At 35.3% G+C, this 25642-nt stretch overlaps 1 protein-coding gene across 1 annotated transcript; it reads left to right on the forward strand.

Annotated features, from left to right (window-relative positions):
• Nucleotides 1–16560: 16560 nt before the first annotated feature.
• On the forward strand, nucleotides 16561–23884 carry LOC128223505 (fatty acid synthase-like). The gene is made up of 12 exons (XM_052932783.1): nucleotides 16561–16705; nucleotides 18301–18450; nucleotides 18735–18908; nucleotides 19102–19302; nucleotides 19528–19650; nucleotides 19982–20212; nucleotides 20405–20832; nucleotides 21001–21231; nucleotides 21473–21662; nucleotides 22633–22862; nucleotides 23071–23369; nucleotides 23791–23884. Exons 1-12 carry the CDS (start codon nucleotides 16561–16563, stop codon nucleotides 23882–23884), a joined length of 2496 nt encoding a protein of 831 aa, XP_052788743.1.
• Nucleotides 23885–25642: the final 1758 nt, after the last annotated feature.

Consider the following 25642-nt stretch of genomic DNA (forward strand, 5'->3'; position numbering starts at 1 on the left):
GAAGCGAAAGTTTAGAGGTATTTATTTACGGGTTATTCTCACATAGCTGCACTTTTATGTTGTTTCCGTTGCTATGGAGGTCAGTTGTGAAGACTGTGATCATTCTATATTGATCACCGTCGCCGAAACGCCTTTTAAACGATTTCCGAATATGTAGGCAAAATCTGGAATTAGGCAACAGCCCAGTAATTGATAAAAGGACGGATACAACAAAAGTAATATTACGTCAGCACGCTTTTTTATATCAGTATCACGTCGACTTTGATGTATAATTGGTGTCCGTCTCAACCGTAACGACGACGGATACGTGATTACACTACGAACTCGACGTGATACTGGACGTCCAATCAGAATATCCTGCATGTAAATAGAGGCTATCAAACAGCAGGACGGTTGGGTCAAATGCCTAAACGTATTCAACATTTATTGAAACATGTACATAACAGACCTACAAATCACCGTTAGGCCACTCCTTTTTTAATTTTTTTGGTTTACAAGAATTTTTGGAAAAAATGTCCACCGGGTGGTCGGGAAAAAAAAAGGAAAAAAGTCACAAAACATACTCTTAAAGGGTGAAAATCAGAGAACAACATAAAAACATTGAAAATTTATATCATTTACTTGACATTTTAAATTTTTAAATTGCTTTTGATGCATGTTTTAATACACTCAAAACTTTCAAAGTTCTAATTAAACACACGGTTTAAATCTTACATATACTGTGCATATAAAACATCAATGAAATTGACTATAAAACATGTTTACATGTATAAACTACACTTTTTATCAAAGATACATTGAATATCACTCAGCAAGACATTTGTTTAGCTTTAAAGGTATGCTAAGGCAAAAGTGAATGCAGAACACTTAAAAACTGACCAATATTAAATTGAAAAAAAGAGAAGGCGAATTTTACGCATTAAAATACACCAAAATTGTACTGTATTAAAACAATACATTACATGTTCTAAACATTGTTTCAGTTATTTCAATATTGGAAAAATGTCAATAAAGTGAAATAATTACCAATTTTGTAAATATAACATTTTATGAAGACATTTGAGCTTTAATTTTGTGAAAACAATTCCAGAAAATCTAAAAACCAAACTAAACCTAGATTTGAGTTTTAATAATTCTTACCATGCGGGGTCCTAGTAGTGTATTACCCGATCCATACTAAGTCTGGATATTTTTGGACTGGGATATTTACCATGGGATGTTCACCAAATCCATTTCAAATTCAAATCTTTCAGCAAATTACCACATCAGTACATAATAAATCACATCGCAAAATAATAAATCTAGCATGTGAATTAACTTCATTTACCAATGATAGTAAACTGACAGAGACATCCATAATTATGTATTGGATATTTTCATCTTCTCCCAACTCCGCCATTTTGTGTATACATGCGTTCACAGGGCATCTATACTTCATGCTTGTTTATTTTTCATTTTAAAGAGTATTCCTTGGTTACAACAACAAATCTCATTTATAGTGATATATCAAGTTCATTACAAATTGAAATTGACTTATTCAAAATAGTTTTCCGTGTTGTTTTATCTAAATGTTTTGCACACAACTCCCGGAATTAGTAAATGTCATTGACACATGTGTTCAACTCTTTCATTGTTTTTACTCTACTATTAACCCACACATGAATAAACATGTAATCTAGAATAAACACAAGCTTTACATTGACTCAATGACAAGTATTTCCAAACCATTCTATGATTTAAAATCCATAAACACCACCGACTGAACTTGTGAAACTAGGTCACCAGTGTCAACTTAGAAATTTTACTTTCGATTTCACCACTCACACTTAGTGCACTGTTATTTGATGTTTAACCATAAAATGTTATAAAATGTTTTTCTCACACATAATTTACAGATATTTGTGTCTACTTATCTGATGGCAGCCGCTGACACTTTTATTTTTTATCTATAAACAACAATATTTTCACGACCTAAATTGGCGGGGAAAAACAACAATCACGTGACAGTTATTGTTTGTGTCGGCTGTTAAATTTACCAATGTCTATTGCTATTGTTATTTTAACAACTCCTGCATATTTTAATAAATTATTTAATACAAAGAATGACTGCTATCGTCAATTCCGCCATTGCCAACGGCGCTTCCATAACAGTTGACCAAAATCAATACGGTCGGAAAATAATTTTGAAAAAAAGTGAAATTCATTTTTTTTTTTTTTTTTTTGAGTTTTCGGAAAATTAGACCCTCCGGTTTTGTAAACCACTTTATATAAAAGTAGTGGCCTTATTGAGTTAGTGTTAATTGTTTGTTGGTTCGTATGCCTCAATTTAATATAAAACTGTTTCAAGAATTGCAATTTATGCTTTAGACAAAGACGCAAGATGTCACCGATATGAGGTCTTCACTATGGCAGTGCGCTCTGCGAGTGTTAAAGTTGTATTTGTATTACGTTTTACAAATGCTTATATAAATAATACAAGTTACTAATTCATTGAATGGGTATGCCAGTTCGGGTTGAATTATGTTAAAGTGTCTGCGCTGCTACCTATATTAAGCTTCTTTATTCAATTCATTTTCAGGCTTGTTGTATAGGTGATCAATACCACCCAGGCTCAAATACGACAACCAAGCACGGATGTGTTGACTTTCAAGTAAGTTTAAACAGTTCTACTTTAAATTCAATGCCTGTCTCCTGCACCTTCCATGTCCAACCTAGACAAATACTCAGCTGTCCTTTTTTCGACTGAATAAAAGTGCTCCGCCTTTAATTTAAACTCATTAACAAAATCAATGAACATAATTTTCTTACGGAGACTTGCAAGAATTGACATCTAGCTTTCCTAGAATTTAAGGCGATACACACTGACATTTTATCACACATAACTATTATCCGTAAGTGTTTGAAACACTTGTCCCATAAATGTAAACAAACCACCCATGTCCCAAATATGAACATTATTATCGAGAATGAGATGAGGAAAGGCAGAATGAAAATTCTGTCCATTCCAAAAACCACCAAAACCAACTAAACAACTGTCTGAAATATACATCACATCAGCCTGAGACCACGAATCCCTTGACATCATGGAAACACCATTATTCAATGGTAAAAACGTGTCCCCAATATAAATAATTCATTACTTGGAGGAGTGTATATTAAAATACTTAGTATGTATTTCTAACATAATCACTACCATATAATTATCTCAAATAACATCACTTTCAACTCCCGCCAAATCATCCAGATAATTCAAACATTGCTACCCCGTACATTAAAATCGTAAACAAACAATTGCACATGTTGCTCTCTGTCCAATTTAAACAGATGAGCTACAACCAATCGATATCCCGCTGTCACAGATAAGGTGCTTTTGCCAAACATATCCAACCAAATTATAATTAGAAGTACCAGTTCTTATTTGTCTTTAAGCTCGAGACATTCCATTCTTGTACATAATTAATGTGAATTGCTATAACTAATAAAACTGACGAAAATGCATTAAAGTGATGAAATCTTCTAAAACTATATGCCGTAACTGTATCAAATCGCTTGTTTTCAGTGGTTACGAGATCTGTCATTGTTAATAGTACACTTTAATATTTATTCTTAATCTTCAAATTATGTTCTCATTTCCCCCTTCTTTTGTAATGTTATACAATGCTCACGGCACATGTTTAAAGATATTATAAGTTCAGGAAATTATTTTCATACGGCTAATTTCATGAGCAATTGGTGCGTATAAATATACATATTGACAACATAATGTACTAAAAAGTACTTTTTAGATGAATAGCTTTAAATCAGTTGAGTCATTTAACAACTGAATGTCGGTCCTGATTTGCCTCGCCTCCATGAATGTATACGATATATGATGAATTTATTAGCTTATAAATATACTCCTCAAAATAACCCAAGGACCACACGTTGTTATGGGTTCGTCTTAAATATAATTATCTCAAATTATTTCGATTTATAATCACTAAGGTTCTTTTTTGTTAAACACACGCACCAATATTTCCTACACAGATAAACCCTCTATCAAATGTGCCTTATCCTTTTGCAACCACCATTTAATCAACCTAATTTCTTTTAATCTATCAGAAGCAATGTCAATTGTCATGACTCGACTATCAAAAATACACCTAAGAATGTCATTATTTCTGATGTTGGTGAACTTTTCTTCTGCGACTCCTCAGGACCACACGTCCTGCATACAAGGCATCACTTTCAACTCCCGCCAAATCATCCAGATAATTCAAACATTGCTACCCCGTATATTAAAATCGTAAACAAACAATTGCACATGTTGCTCTCTGTCCAATTTAAACAGATGAGCTACAACCAATCGATATCCCGCTGTCACAGATAAGGTGCTTTTGCCAAACATATTCAACCAAATTATAATTAGAAGTACCAGTTCTTATTTGTCTATAAGCTCGAGACATTCCATTCTTGTACATAATTGAACCTTTGCCTTTAGTCACAACCAACTTAACAAAACTATCATTTTTTTGGAAAAACTAAATTAACCTGAACACCTAAATACAAATCCTTGGGAACAATTTCATTTATTGCACATCCAGTTTCACTAAAATCACCCTACTATCCTCAATAGTTTGTTTTTGAACTGAGATCAATTGTTAGATCAATAATTTTGAATTGAAAGGATTATTTTTGAAGGACAAATAATGGCTTTACACTCTAATTCTTTGTGTAAATAGTCATTAATCTGTTGAGGAAATTCTTCCGCACCCTTGTTATTTTCATATTCCCAAATGTGTTTAATGCTTGGAAATAAATTCTTAATACCAATGAAACCAATTGGAAACCCGAGTTCTAACAAATCACACACAACTTATCCTTATATCCAAAATGGATTAATAACACCCTTTAATATTATGTATTAATCTTTTTATTAATTCGAAGCGACAACCCTCAGTTAAGTTAAATTTTCCAGACCTTTAAACTAATTCATGAATTCGTACTAAATCCGACACTTATCCTTACATGCAGCACAAATATGCTAAGCCATCCGCATTTTACCCATATACACCGAAGAATGGTTACCTTTGTGAGTACATTTGTTATTTTGTTAAAATGAGCAAAACCAGACAGACTTATCACCGTCATTGTTTACATTATCTGAAAACTTGGAACGAGAACGTGGGTTTGATATCCGGCCACGCTTAGCTCTTAAGGGATTTAACTTATTCAAAATACATGTCTTCAAGTGATGTTAATCACACACACCCCCCACACCCCATTTTTTCTCCCCAAATTTTATCTCTCTCAACACAGCAGTATAAAAAATACTTATTTTATAACGATAAATGTATAATGTGAGTTCAAATTAATGATTATCTATAACAAATTAATTCGACCATTTCTTTTTTTCTAATGCTGGAATTGATAAATCTGAAATGATTTCGAGCTCCTGCCACAAATAAACTGATAATTTAAGTCCTCAAAACCAATGCCCTGTGCCATAACTCATATCTAAGCTGTGAATGCGGGTGCATCTGTGAAGACTTACCTTTATCAACCGACTTTTCCTTAATTCCAGATGTTTTAGAATGTTTGTGTTTCTTAGAAGAAGATTTGCCTTTAGATGTAGTCCCAAAAAATACCCAATCCCAACTACTCGAACTATCCGAATCGCTGTCATCTGACTCTGTTGTCTGATAGAAAACCCCAACTGTTTAAGCTTTTTACCAACACCTTTTTATGTCTGACATTTGACTTAAGGTTGGTATAGTTACTGTATCATATGGTTCTTCCGAAACAGAGGTAAAAACACTTTTCCTTTGTCTCTTTATAGATAGAGAGCTTTGTTTCCTCCATATGTGGAGAACATATTATATACTAGAAAATGAACCATATTAAACATAATATACACTTGTGTATAAACAAAGCAAAAACAGCATAAGCATAAGTATGCACATGCACATAAATTGACATTATTGATATGAATATCATCTTTTAATATTACAATATAAAATGTTGTAGAAGACGTTTGTATCACAATATAAGTGGAAAAATCATACACTGAATTGGTATTAACAAAGTGCAAATCTTTGAAGGGGCTGTATACCGTATTATGAAATAGCGAAAAAGAATATTGTCGAAAACTGACATAAACTTGGTTTCGATGTGTACAGTGCATTGAAACTTACTAACTGAAGTACCACATACTTTACAATTAATTCATTTTTCGCATTTTTTTCGTATTTTTTCAATAAAAAAATACTAGGTATGTCTACCTAGTTGAAATCATTCATTATGCGTGATTGGCTAGTCGATGTTATCACGTGATATTACCAAGTTTGGTATACAGCTTAAATATTCCAATCGTTTAGGGTAAGCCTTCGTAGCACAGTGGATACAACACTGGACTGCGCAATTTTGGGGACACCGGTTCGAACCAGGTCTCCGACTCGATCTTCTTTTTACATTTTGGTATTTTTTACAATTACGATATCAAAGAGTAAAACATTTTATTAAATAATTGCCTGGGATGTGTTACAGAAATAAACTTTTTTGGTGCCAATTTGGTGTATAGTCCCTTTAAAGCAACTTTACATCCTAATGTATTACAGCTGATAAAGGATGTAAGGTTGCAACTAGAGAATGTGTAAGAGAAACGCAAGATTTTGTACTACACACTTTAAAACGTCAGGGAAACTATTCGTGATTTGATATGGTCAACCATGTATTATCCTGTATAATACATATGTTTTGTCATTTGTCAATGATTTCAAATGGATTTTAAAAAATGATTTCGCGGAATTATGAAGGATATGTCATATAATTAGCATCTAGTCTGAAAGTCTTAAAACTGAGATATAAGAAAATGGTTTTGAATGGCATTAGCTGCAAAAAATAACGAGTGACTGGAATTCAAAATAGCAAACCTTTTCGTTCTTGTTTTCAGAATAAGCCTGCATTTTTTCCATTCTTCAAATAGTTCCTGTTTTACATCGGCTTGTGATGTTCATTTCAATAGGTGAGCACAGCTAGGGTCGAACAAGCCTAGGAGCAGTTTCATAAGAATCTCGGCTTGAATGACCCTAGCCATTTCGCTGGAATAATTAACATTTCTCAGCGAATAAAGTAAACCAAAACGTTTCAACAAAACATTTCCTTGTCTCACTGCTTAATAACCTTTACCGAATATAAACATCCGGTACGGTTTCGGGAAGTACTCGTTACAGAAAGACAGAAGGTGTCATTATTGGTAAACTAATTTCACTATTATTGCCCCGATAGTTCCATTTTAATCCCTTTAGAGCTTTAAATGTTTAAATGTTTGCCTACCGAGTATACGGCGGCCATTTTATTTTCGTAAAAATGACGTCAGTGTGCACGTTTTAGTCTTCGTCAGGCAATTGTGCCATAATCGCCCTGACGTACCGTGATAATCTCACGGGCGGAGACGATAATCATTATTGCGGGAACGAACTTCAATAGTAAAATGTTACTATTTATAGTAATATGTGTATTATGGAACTATTATCATCGATGACAGTATGCACCAGGAACACCATTCCTGTACGATAAGGGCACATGTTGTCCAATTTAGATTGCTCATAAATTACAACTGAGACAATTATTTTTGATATTATAATGGAAACTACAGGGACAAGTCAAGAAAAACTAAAATATAACAAAGACCCTAATTAAAGTCACAAGACTAAGCCATAGTATACACTCAACAACAGTCACACAACGTTCAAACAACACAGACGGACCACCAATCAAAATACCTCCTTGAACGGCCAGCGAAACACACGCATCAAAATACCTCCTTGAACGGCCAGCGAAACACACGCATCAAAATGCCTCATTGAACGGCCAGCGAAACGCACGCATCAAAATACCTCCTTGAACGGCCAGCGAAACACACGCATCAAAATACCTCCGCGAACGGTAAGCGACACACACACATCAAAATACATTCTTGAACGGCCAGCGAAACACACGCATCAAAATACCTCCTTGAACGGCCAGCGAAACACACACATCAAAATACCTCCGCGAACGGCCAGCGAAACACACGCATCCTAATACCTCCTTGAACGGCCAGCTAAACACATACATCAAATTACCTCATTGAACAGCCAGAGAAATACACGAATCAAAATAACTCATTGAACGGCGAGCGAAACACACACATCAAAATACCTCATTGAACGGCCAGCGAAAAACACGCATCAAAATACCTCCTTTGAACAGCCAGCGAAACACGCGCATCAAAATACCTACTTGAACGGCAAACGAAACACACGCATCAAAATACCTCCTTGAACGGCCAGCGAAACACACACATTAAAATACCTCCTTGAACGGCCAGCGAAACACACGCATCAAAATACCTCCTTTGAACAGCCAGCGAAACAGGTGTTCACTGAGTGAGGATATAAAGTAATTTCTGGGTACTAATATTTTTATGACAAGCTACAGAAACAAGCTCAGTAGCCAAAATTTTAAAAATAAACCCCATTTAATGGCAACGGGTAAACGCCAAACACAAAGAACAGGCTAGACCTCGCTCTTGTCAAAATATTTATCAATAATTCCAAAAAGAAAAAGGAAAAAAAAACAACAAAAAACATGAAATTAACTTTCAGGCTGCATTTTTTTCTGACCCTGGGGACAGTATCAATTGTATACAAAGCGCAGATTATTGTAAAACAGTATAACATTTAAATGTGAATTGCTATAACTAATAAAACTGACGAAAATGCATTAAAGTGATGAAATCTTCTAAAACTATATGCCGTAACTGTATCAAATCGCTTGTTTTCAGTGGTTACGAGATCTGTCATTGTTAATAGTACACTTTAATATTTATTCTTAATCTTCATCTTTATGTTCTCATTTCCCCCTTCTTTTGTAATGTTATACAATGCTCACATGCTCACGGCACATGTTTAAAGATATTATAAGTTCAGGAAATTATTTTCATACGGCTTATTTCATGAGCAATTGGTGCGTATAAATATACATATTGACAACATAATGTACCAAAAATTACTTTTTAGATGAATAGCTTTAAATCAGTTGAGTGATTTAACAACTGAATGTCGGTCCTGATTTGCCTTGCCTCCATGAATGTATACGATATATGATGAATTTATTAGCTTATAAATATACTCCTCAAAATAACCCAAGGACCACACGTTGTTATCGGTTCGTCTTAAATAGTGTATAAGGTAACATATTTTAATAAAGTATGTACATATTGAGTTTACTGATATGTGTAGAAAGAGAATGATACCATAGGTTAACTAAATAAGATTCGTGTTACAACTTACTAAGTGAAATTCGCAAATCATAAGTAAATAACAAGTAGTTTAAATCTATTTATAGTTAACTGATAACACAATTCTTATCTAGTTAACGAGTTATTATGACACTTATTTAATGAAATTCGCAAACCATAACTAGATAACCAGTTACTGCTAGAAGCCAAAAGTACATAATAATAAAATTAAGTGTTTACACGAATTTGATTAAGCGGAATTCGCAAACAAGCACTATTAAAAAGAGTATAAGGCGGCAGTTCTCGGCATTTTCAAGTCTGTTATTTGTCTTATGATTTTAATCTTACCAAATAAGTATCGCAACTATTAACTAGCTAGCTAGATAATAATCGTGAAATTTAAATGGTTAACACGAAACGGTGGCCCGCTTGGACGGCTCAATCGGGCGTGGGCGAAAAGTGCTAAGACAACATATATATATATATATATATATATATATATATATATATATTTATGGATACCAGTAAGAACAATTGGTGAGAGTCAAGTAGCTGATAAACGTATGCACCAGACAATTGTAACCCAGCCCCCTCAGGTCCGGAGAATAGCAGGGTCTTTGATTTTCGGTCCAGCCGATTCCAGGTAAAATCCCCGCCCTACATGGGAAACTGCTGGTGATATACACGCCAAATGAACCCACAACCAACGGGTAACATGTAATTTGAATCTGACTTCTTTTAAATTGAGACATAATCAGGGTGAGGCGCAGCCAATTTTAAATATCTCCCGAGACCTTGCCTGACAGTGCCTAGGTGGTAACCCAAGCATTTACTGGCCGTCCCAAGGAGGGTAAACCACCATATACTGACAGTGCCAAGGTGGTAACCCCAACATTTACTGGGCGTGCCATGGAGGTTTTCCCACCATATACTGACAGTGCCAATGTGGTTACCCCAACATTTACTGACCGTGCCAAGGAGGTTAACCCACCATATACTGAAAGTGCCAAGGTGGTTACCCAAACATTAAATGACCGTCCCAAGAAGGTTAACCCACCATATACTGAAAGTGCCAATGTGGTTACCCCAACATTTACTGGCCGTGCCAAGGAGGTTAACTCACAATATACTGACAGTGCCAGGGTGGTTACCCAAAATTTAAATGACCGTCCCAAGAAGGTTAACCCACCATATACAGACGGTGCCACTGTGGTTACCCTAACATTTACTGGCCGTGCCAAGCAGGTAAACTCACCATATACTGACAGTGCAAATGTGGTTACCCCAACATTTACTGGCCGTGCCATGGAGATTTACCCACCATATACTGACAGTGCCAAGGTGGTTACCCAAACATTAAATGACCGTCCCAAGAAGGTTAACCCACCATATACTGACAGTGCCAATGTGGTTACCCCAACATGTACTGGCCGTGCCAAGGAGGTTAACTCACCATATACTGACAGCGCCAAGGTGTTTACCCCAACATTTACTGGCCGTGCCAAGGAGGTTAACTCACCATATACTGACAGTACCAAGGTGGTTACCCCAACATTTGCTGGCCGTGCAAAGGATGTTAGCCTACTATTTACTGACCGTCCCAAGGATGTTATTCTACAATATACTGACTGTGCCTAGATAATTACCATCAACCATTTACTGATCGTGCCATGGCGAAAACCCCATCATTAACTGACCGTGTCAACGCGGTAACCATCGACATATACTGAAAGTACCAATGCGGTTACCACCACCATTTGCTGGAAGAACCAATGCAGTACCACAATATACTGACATTTCTGTTTGTGAAAATCGGGACAGGTAATCAGATCGATCTCTTGTGGAGAAAACCATAACACTATTCGAGCTTATCTGTTAAACTGCAGTCTTACTGTCCTTTTAAAGATGCACTATTACTCAAAATTAAGATTTAACACATTTATTACAATCGCTTTAATATACCAAAAAGGATGAAATAATGTCGAAAACAATGGTTCTTATGAAAGACATTTCATGACATGACATATTTTAGTGTTTTATTATGTGACTTGACGATGAACGTTAGTATAAGTCTTAATAATGTATCTGTTCTGTTCTGTTCCATTCTACTCTTATAAAAGATACTGGGTTTAACTTGAAATAAATATAGATAAAACACGGCATTTCGACCTTATAAGAAGATAGTATATCGCAGAAAATCTTTTAGGATTTTACCAATCATTTAATATTTTTTGCGTTTTCAGCTATTAAATACACGGTTATAATATTGTTATTAGTAATTAAATTTTCCATAGATGCATTATTTAGAAAGGGGTTGAAGGTTTATCACTCAAAATTTATTTTTGTTATACATGTGTATGTATTGATTTTGAATAAGGGTGTCCCTTTAAGAAACAACAAAATAAACGTAGTTCAATAATGCAAACTGAGACGAATCAGAAATGACTTAAATTTATTCGGTTAGTTCCGAACAGAATTGCTGTTTCAGGCATCATCCTCTGGACACCTTCCATTCCTGGACAGAAATGCATACTGGGTATCTTTGTCCTAGCTGAGAGGAAATTGACAACACCATACTTCAGAACTTCCTACGCTTCGTTAATGGAAACAATTATATAGCTGTGGTGTCAATTAACGTCATATTTGGTACACTCGGTGGAAGCACAAATATGCAGAGTTTTAAAACCTAGACAGACATATGTCCAGGTTTTCGAGCGTTCTGACATAAAGTTGAAAATTTGAATTTAGTTGCCTTGTGTATACGACCCTAAGAATGCAGACAAAATCATCATGTCCATGTCATATTGACACTTGAGAGTCAGAACGTTCCTTATGCATGTTACTTTACTGTTTCAATTTTAACATCCCATGAAACAGCAATGCAATTTCAATGATGTCAACTAGTTCAAAAATCAACATGAACACAAGAAATCCCTATATTTCCAAGTACCACACATCAATAAATATTAATCTTCTTGAAAAAGACATTTTTTCTCTTGACACTAAGGACGGTTGATTGCCCCGTCGCTGACCGGAATTCCATATTGATGCCTTTCGCATTCCCAGTGACACAAGCGCAAACGCCAAAAGAAAGAAATGTTCTTAGATCTGCATCGACAAGCGCGTCTGGTCCGCTAGGGATTGGACAGTAAGTGGACAGATGATTTGTTGTTTTTCATTTATGTTAATTAAATTAGTTGGAGGTGCTTTCTATTTAAATTTATTATTTCACCTGCTCTAATATGTTTTTTAAACAAATAATGTTGTGAAAGTTGTCATGTCATTTCGAATAAACAGTTGATGACTTATCACACATTTTAAAACTACATCCACCCATACATGAATATACATGTCAGTTTTTCCATAAACACAGAATAAACTCCAGTGTGATGTTAATACAATCTAATTTAGTTTCATAAAAAAAAAATATTGCATTTAATATGTCTGAGTTTATTTATTCTAAATACTTTGTTGATGTTTAAATTTCTTGGTGTTGTTTTTTATATATAGTTTATTTTTTAATATGTAATAAGTTGAAATACTCAGGCTAGGACATTATTTCGGAATTGAAAATTTCTCGATTTTTTATATTGTCAACAACTTTTTAATGCTCATGGGAACTTTATGTTGGGTTTTTCATTAGTGCAAATTATATCAATATTGATTTCTTTTGAAACTATATTTTAATGATCATTTTCTCGTGTCTGAGTGTATTGGTGTTAAATGCTATGTGTGTTCTCTTGAATTGATATAGTACATTTTTACAGGATTAATTTGAAAATAATTCAGGTTTTCATATAATATATCACAAATTGAACACTTTAGTCTTAAAGATTGATTGAAACTTTCCCTAAATTAAATTCCCCATTCCATGCTTTTACCTCGACTTTGTCATATCAAATCAAAATGTTGATGACTGGCCATGAATCAAAACTATGTCTATTTGATGTACTTATGTTCAGGATGTTATCTTAATAAAATCTATATTGGTATATTGGTTTCACTTTGTTTACCCCGCTGTATATCTCACGACGTCAGCACATGTAACAAGTTAATTTATGAGTTGTGACCATTGAAGATCTTTTGTCCATAAAAGTCCCATAAGATTGTTTATGTCTGATTCGGGCTGAGTGACCCTTTTGAATTTTATTGGTGTATCACTTTAAACCAGTGAATTTTTATCCGTATGAATAACCTTTTGCTTTAAATCTACCACATCAAATCTGGGTACATATGATTTTTTTTGAACATGTAATTACTGGAATATTTATCTGATGTGAAATGTTTAGAACAGGTGTAGTCCATTTAAATGTCATTAGCATCAACATCAAAGGATGACAAAAATGATTAAAATAAATACAATCCAATTTTATATGTCTATGCTATTCATTTAATTGATGTATTTAGTATATTAAATGGATGTATTTGGCCCTTAAAAGTACCCTATTAAATAATGATTTATTTTTGAGAGGGCAATCCATCGAAATAATCAAATCTTAACAAAGCTAACGAATTGTTTTGTCTGCTTGACAATACTATACAACATCCGTTGAGGGACCTCATAAAGAAACTGGTTTATCTCAATTGTTTCATGGAGAAATTTCTAACGTTATAGTTATTAAGCACATTTAATGTCCTTTATAGCAGTTGCAAAATGTTTTTAATAAAATATGTTAAGAGACAAATCGAAATCGGATGATGTCAGCCATGTGGGTGTGTTTACAATTAATTTGAATGGAGTTGATCCTTTGAAAAGCCTTACTATAATATTCATCTGACATATTTGTTTTTGTAAATCTAGAATGATATGCAACAAACAAGTACACGTATATGCTTTAACAGGGTAACAAAATTATAACTATGGTACATGGTATTTCTCCATATTCATACAATACTATCTTATACATATACCTATATTTGTTTGGATAAAAGGCGAATAACAATAGTATGTACTTTGCGAAAAATAAAACATTTAACTGATCATGTGTGAATACATTTCAAAATAAAGTCATATTTCAACGGCGTAGCTCCCATAGGCAAATAAGGCACGGGAGGCACGGGCTTACACTTCGTTTTCAAAAATGAATAATATAAAACGTCCAAATCTGCAATAAAAAACTGAAAGGTAAGGGGGGCGACAGCTGAAACCTACTTAACATTCCAGGTTAGCTAAGGATATTTCTTTTGTAATAAGTTAAGTGCCTATTTTTGAAAGACAGTTGAACCGTTCAACATATCGATTCGACCGCATTCAATGAACGTCTTTTCAACTCGGTTTTGTTTACCAATATAAGGTTGCGTCATTCGACATGTTTCCCCCTTACCCCGACCCCAGAAATTCTGGTGTATCCTGAAAAGATTACTTTAAACTCAGACTGTTATCACAGAAGTGGGAGTTGGTAAGTGATTTCAAATTTCCATTGAAGTACGTGAAACTGTGTGCCAGATGTTTAATCGGAAAAGTTTCGTAATTCTTTTACAAAAAGAAATTAGTATTATCTAAGTTTATTTAAGAGCAAATGATAGCAAGGAATTACATTATAACCTAAATATTAATATTGATATTGATTTGATATTCTTGATATTTTTGATATATGAGATAAAAATTCAGATATACGCGGTAAGCTTTTAGGTACTTTGCATTCATCTACGAAACGGTTTAATCGATTCGGCAATTAACAATATCGATTGAATGTTGAAGTTTTTTACCTAGATTAACCCAGCTGTGCCACGACAAGCAGCTAGACAGAGACACAGGGTGAAATGTGAAACACAGGATCCGAGTCGGTATTGGAAGGTTGCCGTCTTTAACGTGTTCATTGACCACCTGCTTAAAGAAATTGATAATCGTATCCTGAATAATGAATAGCGCTGTCAGGCTCAGTGGTGAATTCCGACCATATTTGAAGGTCTCCAGCCGGCCAATGTGGACAGGATCTACGAGGCATATGAATCAGAGCTGCCCAAGACTCGGCAAGAGCTCAGCGAGGAAGTAAGGAGGTGGAGTCTGCATACACATTATACTGCTGATACTGTTGACCATGCCTGCACAATCCGACTCATGTGAGCGGTCGTTCTTTCTATGAGTCGTATCAAGACATACCTTCGCACTACAATGACAGGCGAGAGGCTATCCTCACTTGGTGTCCATCATATTTTTGAGAAAGACATTAATAAAATCATGAACAAATTTGATTCAGTCAAAAGCAGGAAACTTGAATTTCATTTGAGACCCTTGACATATCATCGTAAACAATTTCATATGCATTTTCTATTTTAAAGCTTTCTTGACAATTTCGTATCTAAGCTTTGTATTTCAGTTCTGTTACTGTACATCACTTGTAAGACAAAACTAAAGTGTAGTGAAATGCATTTTAAAGCTAATTTTTATGACTAGAAAGGATTCAGATATACGCCAAAACGCACCATATTGGATCTAGAGTAAAACAATCCCACTACCAAGTGGGCCTATACTTCTTAATATGCCCAGCTACTATCAATATTATTTTTATTAAGCCGCAAGATAGGGACAACTTTGCGAAGTTCTATTACTGCCACATGTGTTCAACGATACATGGTTCTCCAAAGAAAGCTTTACGCTACCGTGATTTACTAACCAATGTGTCTAAACATATGTTACACTATGTAGTTTGTTTTAATGGATTGGAATGTGCTATTCTGTTTCTATCAGCATGATGCGTGCATAATGCGTATGTGCTATTCTGTTTCTATCAGCATGATGCGTGCATAATGCGTTTCAAAGCATAATAAACTATGAACTATGCCAAATAAGTACATTTTGATTAGTTTAACTGAACATGTTGAATTAGCGTGTTCCCTGCCCATATAATCAGTTCATTTTGGATGGATACCGGAACATTTCGCTTTAATCTTTCCTGTATTCATTTTCTTTCTAAATTTAGTTTAACTCAATATGTACAAAATGTATTGAAATTTGCTGCCTTAGACACTATATAAGATACACCGAAAACAAAGTGTGGTCCTTGAGTAATTTTGAGGAGTATATTTTTAAGCGAATAAATTCATCGTTTACCTTCATGGATGCGTGGCAATTCATGACAGTTCGCCAATGATTTGAATGACTGTATTGAAGCTATTAAATTTGAGAATAAAAATCTGTATATATGTTAACTGTTGTGTGTCTGATTATCAATATTTATTTGTATGCGTCCTTTGCTTATGCATATTACTTTATTTATATATATATTTAAATCAGAAGTAAAAAAGGGAACATAAAGATGAAGATTTAGAATATATATTATAGTTTACTTTTGACAATGACAGAGGGGAATGGAGAGGATGAGGTGGTGATCAGTGGCATTTCCTGCCGCCTGCCTGGTTGTGACAACATATTAGAGTTTAAGGAAAAGCTCTTCGCCGGGGTCGATCTCGTAACCACTGAAAACCAGCGGTTTGATACAGGTACGGCAGATAGTATATAGCATATTTTATCACTTTTACGCATTTTTCCTCGTTTATCAGTAACATTAGTTTAGATTTACGTGCAATACTGTAATAATGAAAACTGCTTTTAAGTATCAAGTAATTACTATAAACCCTCACTCGTTAAACTTCTGTTTTTCCCTGGCCGTTTTAAGGCGGTAGTTTGATGCGTGTGTTTGGCTGGCCGTTTTAAAGCGGTAGTTTGATGCGTGTGTTTGTCTGGCCGTTTTAAGGCGGTATTTTGATGCGTGTATTTGGTTTGATGCGTGTGTTTGGCTGGTCGTTTTAGGGCGGTAGTTTGATGCATGTATTTGGCTGGCCGTTTTAAGGCGGTAGTTTGATGCATGTGTTTGGCTGGCCGTTTTAAGGCAGTAGATTGATGCGTGTATTTGGCTGGCCGTTTTAAAGCGGTAGTTTGATGCGTGTGTTTGGCTGGCCGTTTTAAGGCGGTAGTTCGATGCGTGTGTAAGTCTGGCCGTTTTAAGGCGGTAGTTTGATGCGTGAGTTTGTCTTGCCGTTTTAAGGCGGTAGTTTGATGCGTGTGTTTGGCTGGCCGTTTTAAGGTGGTATTTTCATGCGTGTATTTGGCTGGCCGTTTTAAGGCGGTAGTTTGATGCGTGTGTTCGGCTGGCCGTTTTAAGGCGGTAGATTAATGCGTGTATTTGGCTGGCCGTTTTAAAGCGGTAGTTAGATGCGTGTGTGATCTGTCTGTGTTGGTGGAACGTTATGTGTAAGTTGTTCAGTGTATCTTATGTTTTAGCCTTGTGACTTTAAACAGGGTCCTATGACGATCTATCGTTGTAACGTTGTGTATAGGCATTATGCGATAATACAATGGTTGCTCATTTATATTTAGATGCTCATAAAGGTAAAATACTATGTAACTTCAAAACAACCTTACACGCATGGAAAAATCGTGGAATTCTGTTATGCTGTTTGATATGAATATTAGGTGCTTTTTGCTCCAGAAATCTATCCCAAATCAAGTATGTTTTTGACACTGTAAATGATAAATTAATTTCATTTTACCCCGATAGGATGGGTAATAGTTTATATGTTCTTGATATATTTAACACTTCTGATGGATAAATATTTGTTTTAAAATATCGATATTTATGTTTCTATTACATTTCATTACATGCCAAGTATAAATAATTTATTATTCACCGTACTGTAGTAAGGAAACAGAACACAATAATAAAGTGCTATTCTTAATTGCTTGATGTACATTATATTTATGTACTTACAATTAATATTTGTGATTTTGTTTTGTATTTGCGATTTCTTGTAACAATTGAACATAATGTTGTTTTCACATTGGCCATGACCTTCTGTTTGTTATGTAAATAATATTATTAAACATGACATATTTTGTTGAGTTTCTATCTGAAACTAAGTTGATGTGTAGTAATGGCCATTGTCTTTCTTTTCAAAACTGAATCAATAAATTTGAAATGATGATTATGCGAAATCATAGTGAGTTCCATAACTGAAATCGACCCTAACATATATATTTGATTGCCAACTGACAAATAGCTTAGTCCTTTCAAACTATTCATTCATGTCTGTTTTAGAATTCTACGGAATACCTCGCTTCGGCCAACTGAATGACGTATCAAGGTTTGACGCATCGTTTTTCAACATCCGTCCCGCACAAGCGGACAAAATGGACCCTGCCTTGCGGATGCTATTGGAGGTTACTTACGAAGCAGTCGTCGACTCCGGTACGTACAAGAATTTTAAAAATAAACGATTTGTACAGGTACGAATCTAGTTAAACGACAAACAGGGAAGTCTTATGAAAGATAAAGTCACCTTGAGCGCTTTAAACAATTCTTAATGGTTATGCAAGCGGCACAAACTATAACTCCTCCGAATCCAACTTATATGTACATGTATTTCATCTATAGCGTGTTTTGCAACCAACTTTGATTATTTTTTGTTTGAAGGCCAATGTAAGATCCCGATTAGGTCAGCTAATAAAAGTCTGTCTTTTCTCTAATTCAAGGTTGCTCTATGGAAAGTCTAAAAGGATCACGGACTGGGGTATTTGTTGGTTCGTGCCCTTCTGCCGCCCATACTGCGTGGACAAAACAAGCAGATGAAATTTCTGGGTTTGAGATGACTGGTTGTCATTCTTCCATGTTGTCCAATGAAGTTTCGCATACGTTTGGGCTCCAAGGTAATACTCCAGACTCATTAGGGACCGGAAGTTAAGCAAACAGATTCCACGTGATACAATTAAGCTAAGGGTTTTTTGTTTACTACATATTTAAAAGACTTACACTAGTCTAACAACTTTGTCAACGTTACAAATAAATAGTGAACGAGTTTAAATTTGAAATGTTTATATATTGCTTTTTCCACTTTTCCAGAACCAAGTATTACCTTAAGCACAGCATGTTCCTCAAGTCTTGTTGCCATTGACAGCGCTGTAAGAAGTATTCGCAGTAATCAATGTGACAGCGCAATTGTTGCTGCTGCGAAAATCATACTGAACCCGCTAGAATCCTTACAGTATCTTAAGTTAGGAATGCTATCACCAAACGGGCGTTGTTTATCATTTGATGAAAAAGGTAAAGGGCAGTTGTTAAAACAAATAATTCAAGATGATATGACTTTCATAATGTAAGAGTTTGAGTTTCATTAACGTATTGTTTTAAACGTCGTTGCCGTATTGGCCTTGTTTTGCCTGTCAGCCTATATGTCTTTATCAATATGTCATATTGAAGCCAATAACAATAACAATAACAATAACAATATAGTTGAGCCATTAATTCACTGAAAATGTTTTGATTCAGCTGATGGTTACTGTAGAAGCGAAGGAGTCGTGGCCATTTTACTTCAGAGGAAAGGGTATGCGCAACGAAATTATGCCACAGTTCTTGGATCAAAAGTTATGAACAACGGGCAGCCAGATAAAGGTATCTCAATAATGTCAGATGATTTGATCTAGCTTTAATGCATTTGTGGTCAACCGAGAAATAGCTGTTTTTATCATCCATTACATCTTTGCACGCAGCTGTCTGAAGCAATGAAATAATTCATTTAGTTCATGGCCGCAACTGACAAAAGCATTTTTGATTACATGTTGGCGTATGCATTGTACATTGTGCATTATAAAGCTGCAATTATACGTACAGTATTGTTTTGTCAACAGCTTTTCATCAATCGTTAAATACAAGAGAGATGCAATACACTATTTGTTTTTATTTGCCGGTTTCTTCTAATTTTCCCGTTATATATATCTTGCAGCTATTTTGTCTCCTTCAAAAGAACGTCTAGTACACCTTATACGAGACGTTTACAAAGAGGTGAATATTAATGTTTCTGAGATAGCCTACGTAGAGGCTCACGGTACAGGAACGCAGGCTGGTGACAAGGCGGAGATCGATGCAATTTGTGATGTGTTATGCGAAGGGAGAAGTGGTCAACTGGTGGTTGGATCTGTTAAATCAAATATCGGACATACAGAAGAAGTTTCTGGTATGTTTTAAAGTAATTGAACATGTATTGATGTATCTGCTCTAACATAATCACAAAAGATAAAGACCCGATTGTAAATTAATAGTTCTTATGTCTAGTCTCAGACAAGATATATCATAATGTTGAGTATGTACTTTGGTAAAAAAAAATTAAAAATATATTTGAATGGTATCAGTAAGGTATTTTCTGCAGGTTTGGTAGGTGTCCTTAAAGTCGTGTTGGCAATGGAAGGAAATGTTTTACCTGGTAACATACATTTCACAAATCTAAATAAAAAGATTGAAGGTCTAGTAAACGGGAAAATTCAAGTCGTGAAAGACAATACGCCCTGGAAAGGTGGTTTGGTTGGAATTAATTCCTTTGGATTTGGAGGAACAAATGCTCATGTTATTTTGCACAAGGACAGAAGGGTTTCCCAAAATATGACTGGAGTATCGCCGAATATGTTGCATAACAAACGCCTGCTGATCACAAATGGCAGAACAGAAAACGGTGTCAGAGAATCACTTACTCTTCTGAACAATTACAATTATGAACAGTTCTGCTCAGCTACCCTTTTTGGAAGGAAATCAAATTACAGAGCAATGGCGATTGGACCGAATTTGGACAGCATAGAAGTGGTATGTCTGGATAAACTCAAATTTCATCGCGGATTTACTTTGCACTGTACATTTTCTCAAAAGTATATAAATGGTATGTGTTAGATTAAAGTTCCAACTCAGGCTTCAAATTTTTCTATAAATTGTCTTCCACGAATCATTTAAATAACTTTAAGTCATAAATTTTAGAAACCAGTGAAGTCAAGGAAGAACGATGTTTGGCTGATCTTCACAGGCATGGGATGTCAATGGAATGGTATGGGAAAACAACTGGTGAGCATCGATATGGTTTTCGAATCCTTGAAAACATCTGATGAAATTCTCAAGAAAGAGGGATTTAGCCTTATCGAAACTCTTACCGACGAGAACACAGCTATTGATACACCAACCAAGAGCTTCGTGTGCATTCTTGCAATACAGGTAACCATTTGCTATTAATTATGTATCTTAACGTCGGTCAACGTCATAACCAAAATAATTTTGTTGCATCCTTTCGATATTATGACGGTACAAACAGCTATCGACGCCCAGCACACCTTTAGTTTCATGTACATTCTTCTTATTCAGGTAAGGCATTGGTTAGTGATTATATAATGTAACATGATAACCAATTTAATTGCGTCCCTGGTAATATTACAGTTTCTTTTTCATTATTATCCAGATTGCGTTATACTCCTTGATACGTGATTTGGGGATTGAAGTATCAGGATACATAGGGCATTCCGTTGGTGAGCTGGCTTGTGCTTATGCAGATGGATGTCTGACACATGAGCAAGCCCTTCTGGCCGCTTTCTTTAGAGGACAATGCATAGAAAACACGTGCATACCGAAAGGGGCTATGGCTGCAATAGGTTGGTATGAGAATAACAAATATAAATTGACACTGCCATGTCATATATTAAGTCGTTAACAAAAACGAGCTGCCGTAGGACAGCATGCTCGACTTTACGCCGCGTTATCTTAGAAATAATTACAAAAATGATGCAATATGTCCCTATCAAAAGCAATAAAAAGTCAAATTAAAAAATAAACAAAAAGCGCCACAATGCGACGAAGCCAGATAATGAATGATTGACAGAAGAACTTCGTTGTGAGATTCAGTTTCAACTGAGGGTTTTCTATTCTTAGTAGCAGTGACTTTGACAATGATTCAATGGGCCCGAAACGCAATTACATAAAAGGTCTCTATAATCACTTCTTATATAGCAAGTATGGTAAAATATGTCAACCCATAACTAAAATTATTCAGTACTAACCAGTTTTATCTTTAGCCACGTGCACGGACACATTGTGCCGTTAAACTTAAACTTAAGTTCCAAAGTCAATCAGGGGCCATTATTTGTATTTAGGATGAAATGGTTTTATGTAACCTTATTGTAAAATGATCGTCAATAATTGTTTAAAGTATTAGATAAATTGAATGAAGGGCATAGAAGTTATTAGTAAAAATCCCAACTTGCCCTAAAACTTTTATCTGACAGGATGTTCCATGAAACTTTAACCCAAGTTCCGAAGTCAATCATTGGCCATAAATTGTATTTAGGATAAAATGGAGTTATGTAACCTTATTATGTGATGGTCCTGAACAACTTTTTAAAGTCTTAAAGTAATTAAATGAAAGATATTGGAATTATAAGTGAAAATACCAAACTGCTATTAAATTTTAACCTGACGCCGACGCTGACGCAGACGCCGGCGTCGGGGCGATTAGTATAGCCTCCTGATTCTTAGAAAATATGAGCTAAAATAATATAGTTTGAATAAATCTACTTCATAAAAATTTTATTTTAAAAATGAGATAGTGTTGCTATTCATTTGCAGGGCTATCTGTCGAGGAAACACTATCGATTTGCCCAGATGGCGTAACTGTTGCGTGTCACAATGCCTCAGATTCTGTAACGGTGTCAGGAAAAAAGAGTACAGTACAAGAGTTTGTTGGTGATATGAAAAGCAAAAACATCTTTGCGAAAGAAGTGGATTGTAGCGGCATAGCCTTTCACTCAACATTGATCTCCGGAGTAAAACATGCGTTTATGGAAATGCTGATTAAGGTATTTTTTTTTATTTTAGTACCTCAAGAAATGACTCGCTTTCAAAATCACTTTCAGAATGATTTTAAAATTTGTGTGTATTTAGATTTTACATGATCTTTCTTTTTATTGTTAAAGAACATTAGCGGCTTTTATCAGTGCGAACTGTTCACTGCTTTGTCATTTTATAACCACATGTATATAACGTTTATCGTATCAACCTTTTTAGATTATACCTGAGCCAAAACGTGTCTCAGGTAAATGGATTACGACATCTGTTCCATGCAACGAACGCCCTGAGATTCTATCCTGTTCACCGACGTTTCTGGTGGACAATCTTCTGAACCCAGTTCTGTTTTATGAAGCAGTAGCAACGATTCCCGATGACGCTCTTGTAGTGGAAGTTGCACCTCATGCCCTTCTTCAATCATTGTTGAAAAGATCACTAAAAAACAAGAACTATGTCTTTGGATTCATGAAGAAAGACTGTCTTAAAAACGAGGAAAATATTCTTAGAACAATTGGAAGGTATAATTTGAATTGTGTTAGCCCCAATATATCTATATATATGATACGCAGTATATATTATACAGCATATAAGTTTAGTGTTGTATTTATATGTCTTTATAATTAATTAATAATCAATAAGTAAAGAAGGTTAATTGCAATTGAAATATTGTTATTTTATTTACTAGTTTGTGGATAAACGGAGTTGATTTCAAAACAAACACACACGTAGCCAACAGCCATCAGAAGTATCCGCAAAATGTTTTCCTGGCGCCTTTGGTCAAATGGGACCATAGAGAATGCTATCAAGTACCAACAGGCAAGGAATTCTTTGGAGGAAGCGCGGCGAATGTCTTCGAGCACAACCTTGACTTTTCGATACATGGGGATTATGCAATACTGAAAGACCATGTTATTAATGGTCATTGTATTTTCCCTGCAGCTGGTGTTATATATCTCGCCTGGAAGGCATATGCCAGCTTCGTCGGAAGATCCATTTGGGATACTGCAGTGGTCCTAAAAAATGTTTCATTTGAACGAACGGTCTTTTTGTCCGATGATCATAGTGAGTAATTGAATGCCCTTTTCATTTTGTTTTGTTTGACCATGGTTTATGTTGTGCGTCTTAACAATGTTTTAAAATATATAATATATTGACTACTCGCTTTTCCCAATTTTTTTTTTTTTTTTTTTTTTTTTGGAATCGACGCATTCTTATTTTCATACATGCATTTTAGGTGTTGAGAGAATATCGACCACCCTCATGACTGGTCAAAACAAGTTTGAAATGAACAATGACGGCGGGCTAATTGCATTTGGTGAAATTCACCTGGCGGACAAACCAACATCTGTTTGGAACAGCGAACAAAAGACAGAGTTTGTACTAAGAAAAGAAGACATTTACCAGGAAATGAAGCTGATGGGTTACGACTACGGTCCGGATTTCAGAGGAATTGTCAAGTCTGACATAAATGGTAATGCAATTACATTTCGATCGAGTCCATGAAAATTTGATCAATACAATTTAAAACGTTTGAGATGTACTGAAAATGTACTCTGTACGTAAAACAGATGACTATTGCTACATGATGCTATTTGTTTGAAATGTGATTTCAGTGCAACAGGTTATGCTAGAGTGGAAAGGGAACTGGATTTCTTTTCTTGATCTGCTTTTGCAAATGATGATTTTCCAGGAAAATTCAAGGGCACTTAAAATTCCTAGAATGTTGTCATTTCTTGAGATCAGTCCACAAGATACAAGGCTGAAAAGCAAACAGAGTGACATAGGTACGTTTAAGGTTGTTTCATGGGACATATGAGAAGTTGTTTCGAGTAAAACTATTCTCTTAACAACGTATAAACTTTAAAATTTTGAATTACTGGCCTGGTTCATTGTATAAAGTTTATTATATTGCCTTCATATAGCCGTGATATTAGATAATCGATCAGACACAAACATTGAACTTTTAGTTGATCTTATTTTCTTATTATGAACATTGTACTTTCATTTCAGTGTCAGCACAGGTGGATGTTGCCGCGAAAACAATCCAGTCGAGAGGAGTAGTGTTGGGAAATACACAATTTGCAACAATCAATCGAAGAAAGGAAGTCCAAACTCCAACGCTCATGTCCTATTCCTTCAGACCATATATTGATGCAGAAAGAGAGACAGATAATTTAAAGGATGTTTTAAATGACATGCTGTCAATTGTATGTGAAAACACTCCAATCAAATTACGGGTGTTGACCCACTGCGCAAACAAGGCATCGGAATATCTACGAGATGGGATGATATATCAGCTACGGCACTCTGCGTCGTTTGAACAAGAAATGCCAAACAGAGGTTCCTTTGTTAATACTAGTGGAAAAGAAAGCACATTTGAAAGGGTCCAAACACAAACAGATTTATATGACCTCATAGTCAAAGAAACGACAGAGGAAACGTTATTTTCAAATATTGACGACCTTCTATCAAATCTGAATACAAACGGGTTTCTTCTTTTCCTATTAACCCCTTCCATCAGTACGACTGACAATCAGTCAGTTGCTGACATTCTTAATAGCAAATGCGATGTTTCAGGATCAGCACAGGGCAAGATTGTAGCGCTTAGAAAATGCCCAGAATATAGCTTCGTATTTCTTTTGAGAAAATCATGTTTGAAGATAAACGCCGAAGAGAAAATTATTGAAATTCCTGCGAAGGGCTTTGAATGGGTATACCAGTTGCAAAATGTCTTAAAAACACGAGAGGAACGGGATGAAGAAACGATTTGGCTATATAGTGAAGATGTATC

The sequence above is a fragment of the Mya arenaria genome, chromosome 17 (assembly GCF_026914265.1).
Source record: "Mya arenaria isolate MELC-2E11 chromosome 17, ASM2691426v1".
NCBI classification, from domain to species: Eukaryota; Metazoa; Mollusca; class Bivalvia; order Myida; family Myidae; genus Mya; species Mya arenaria.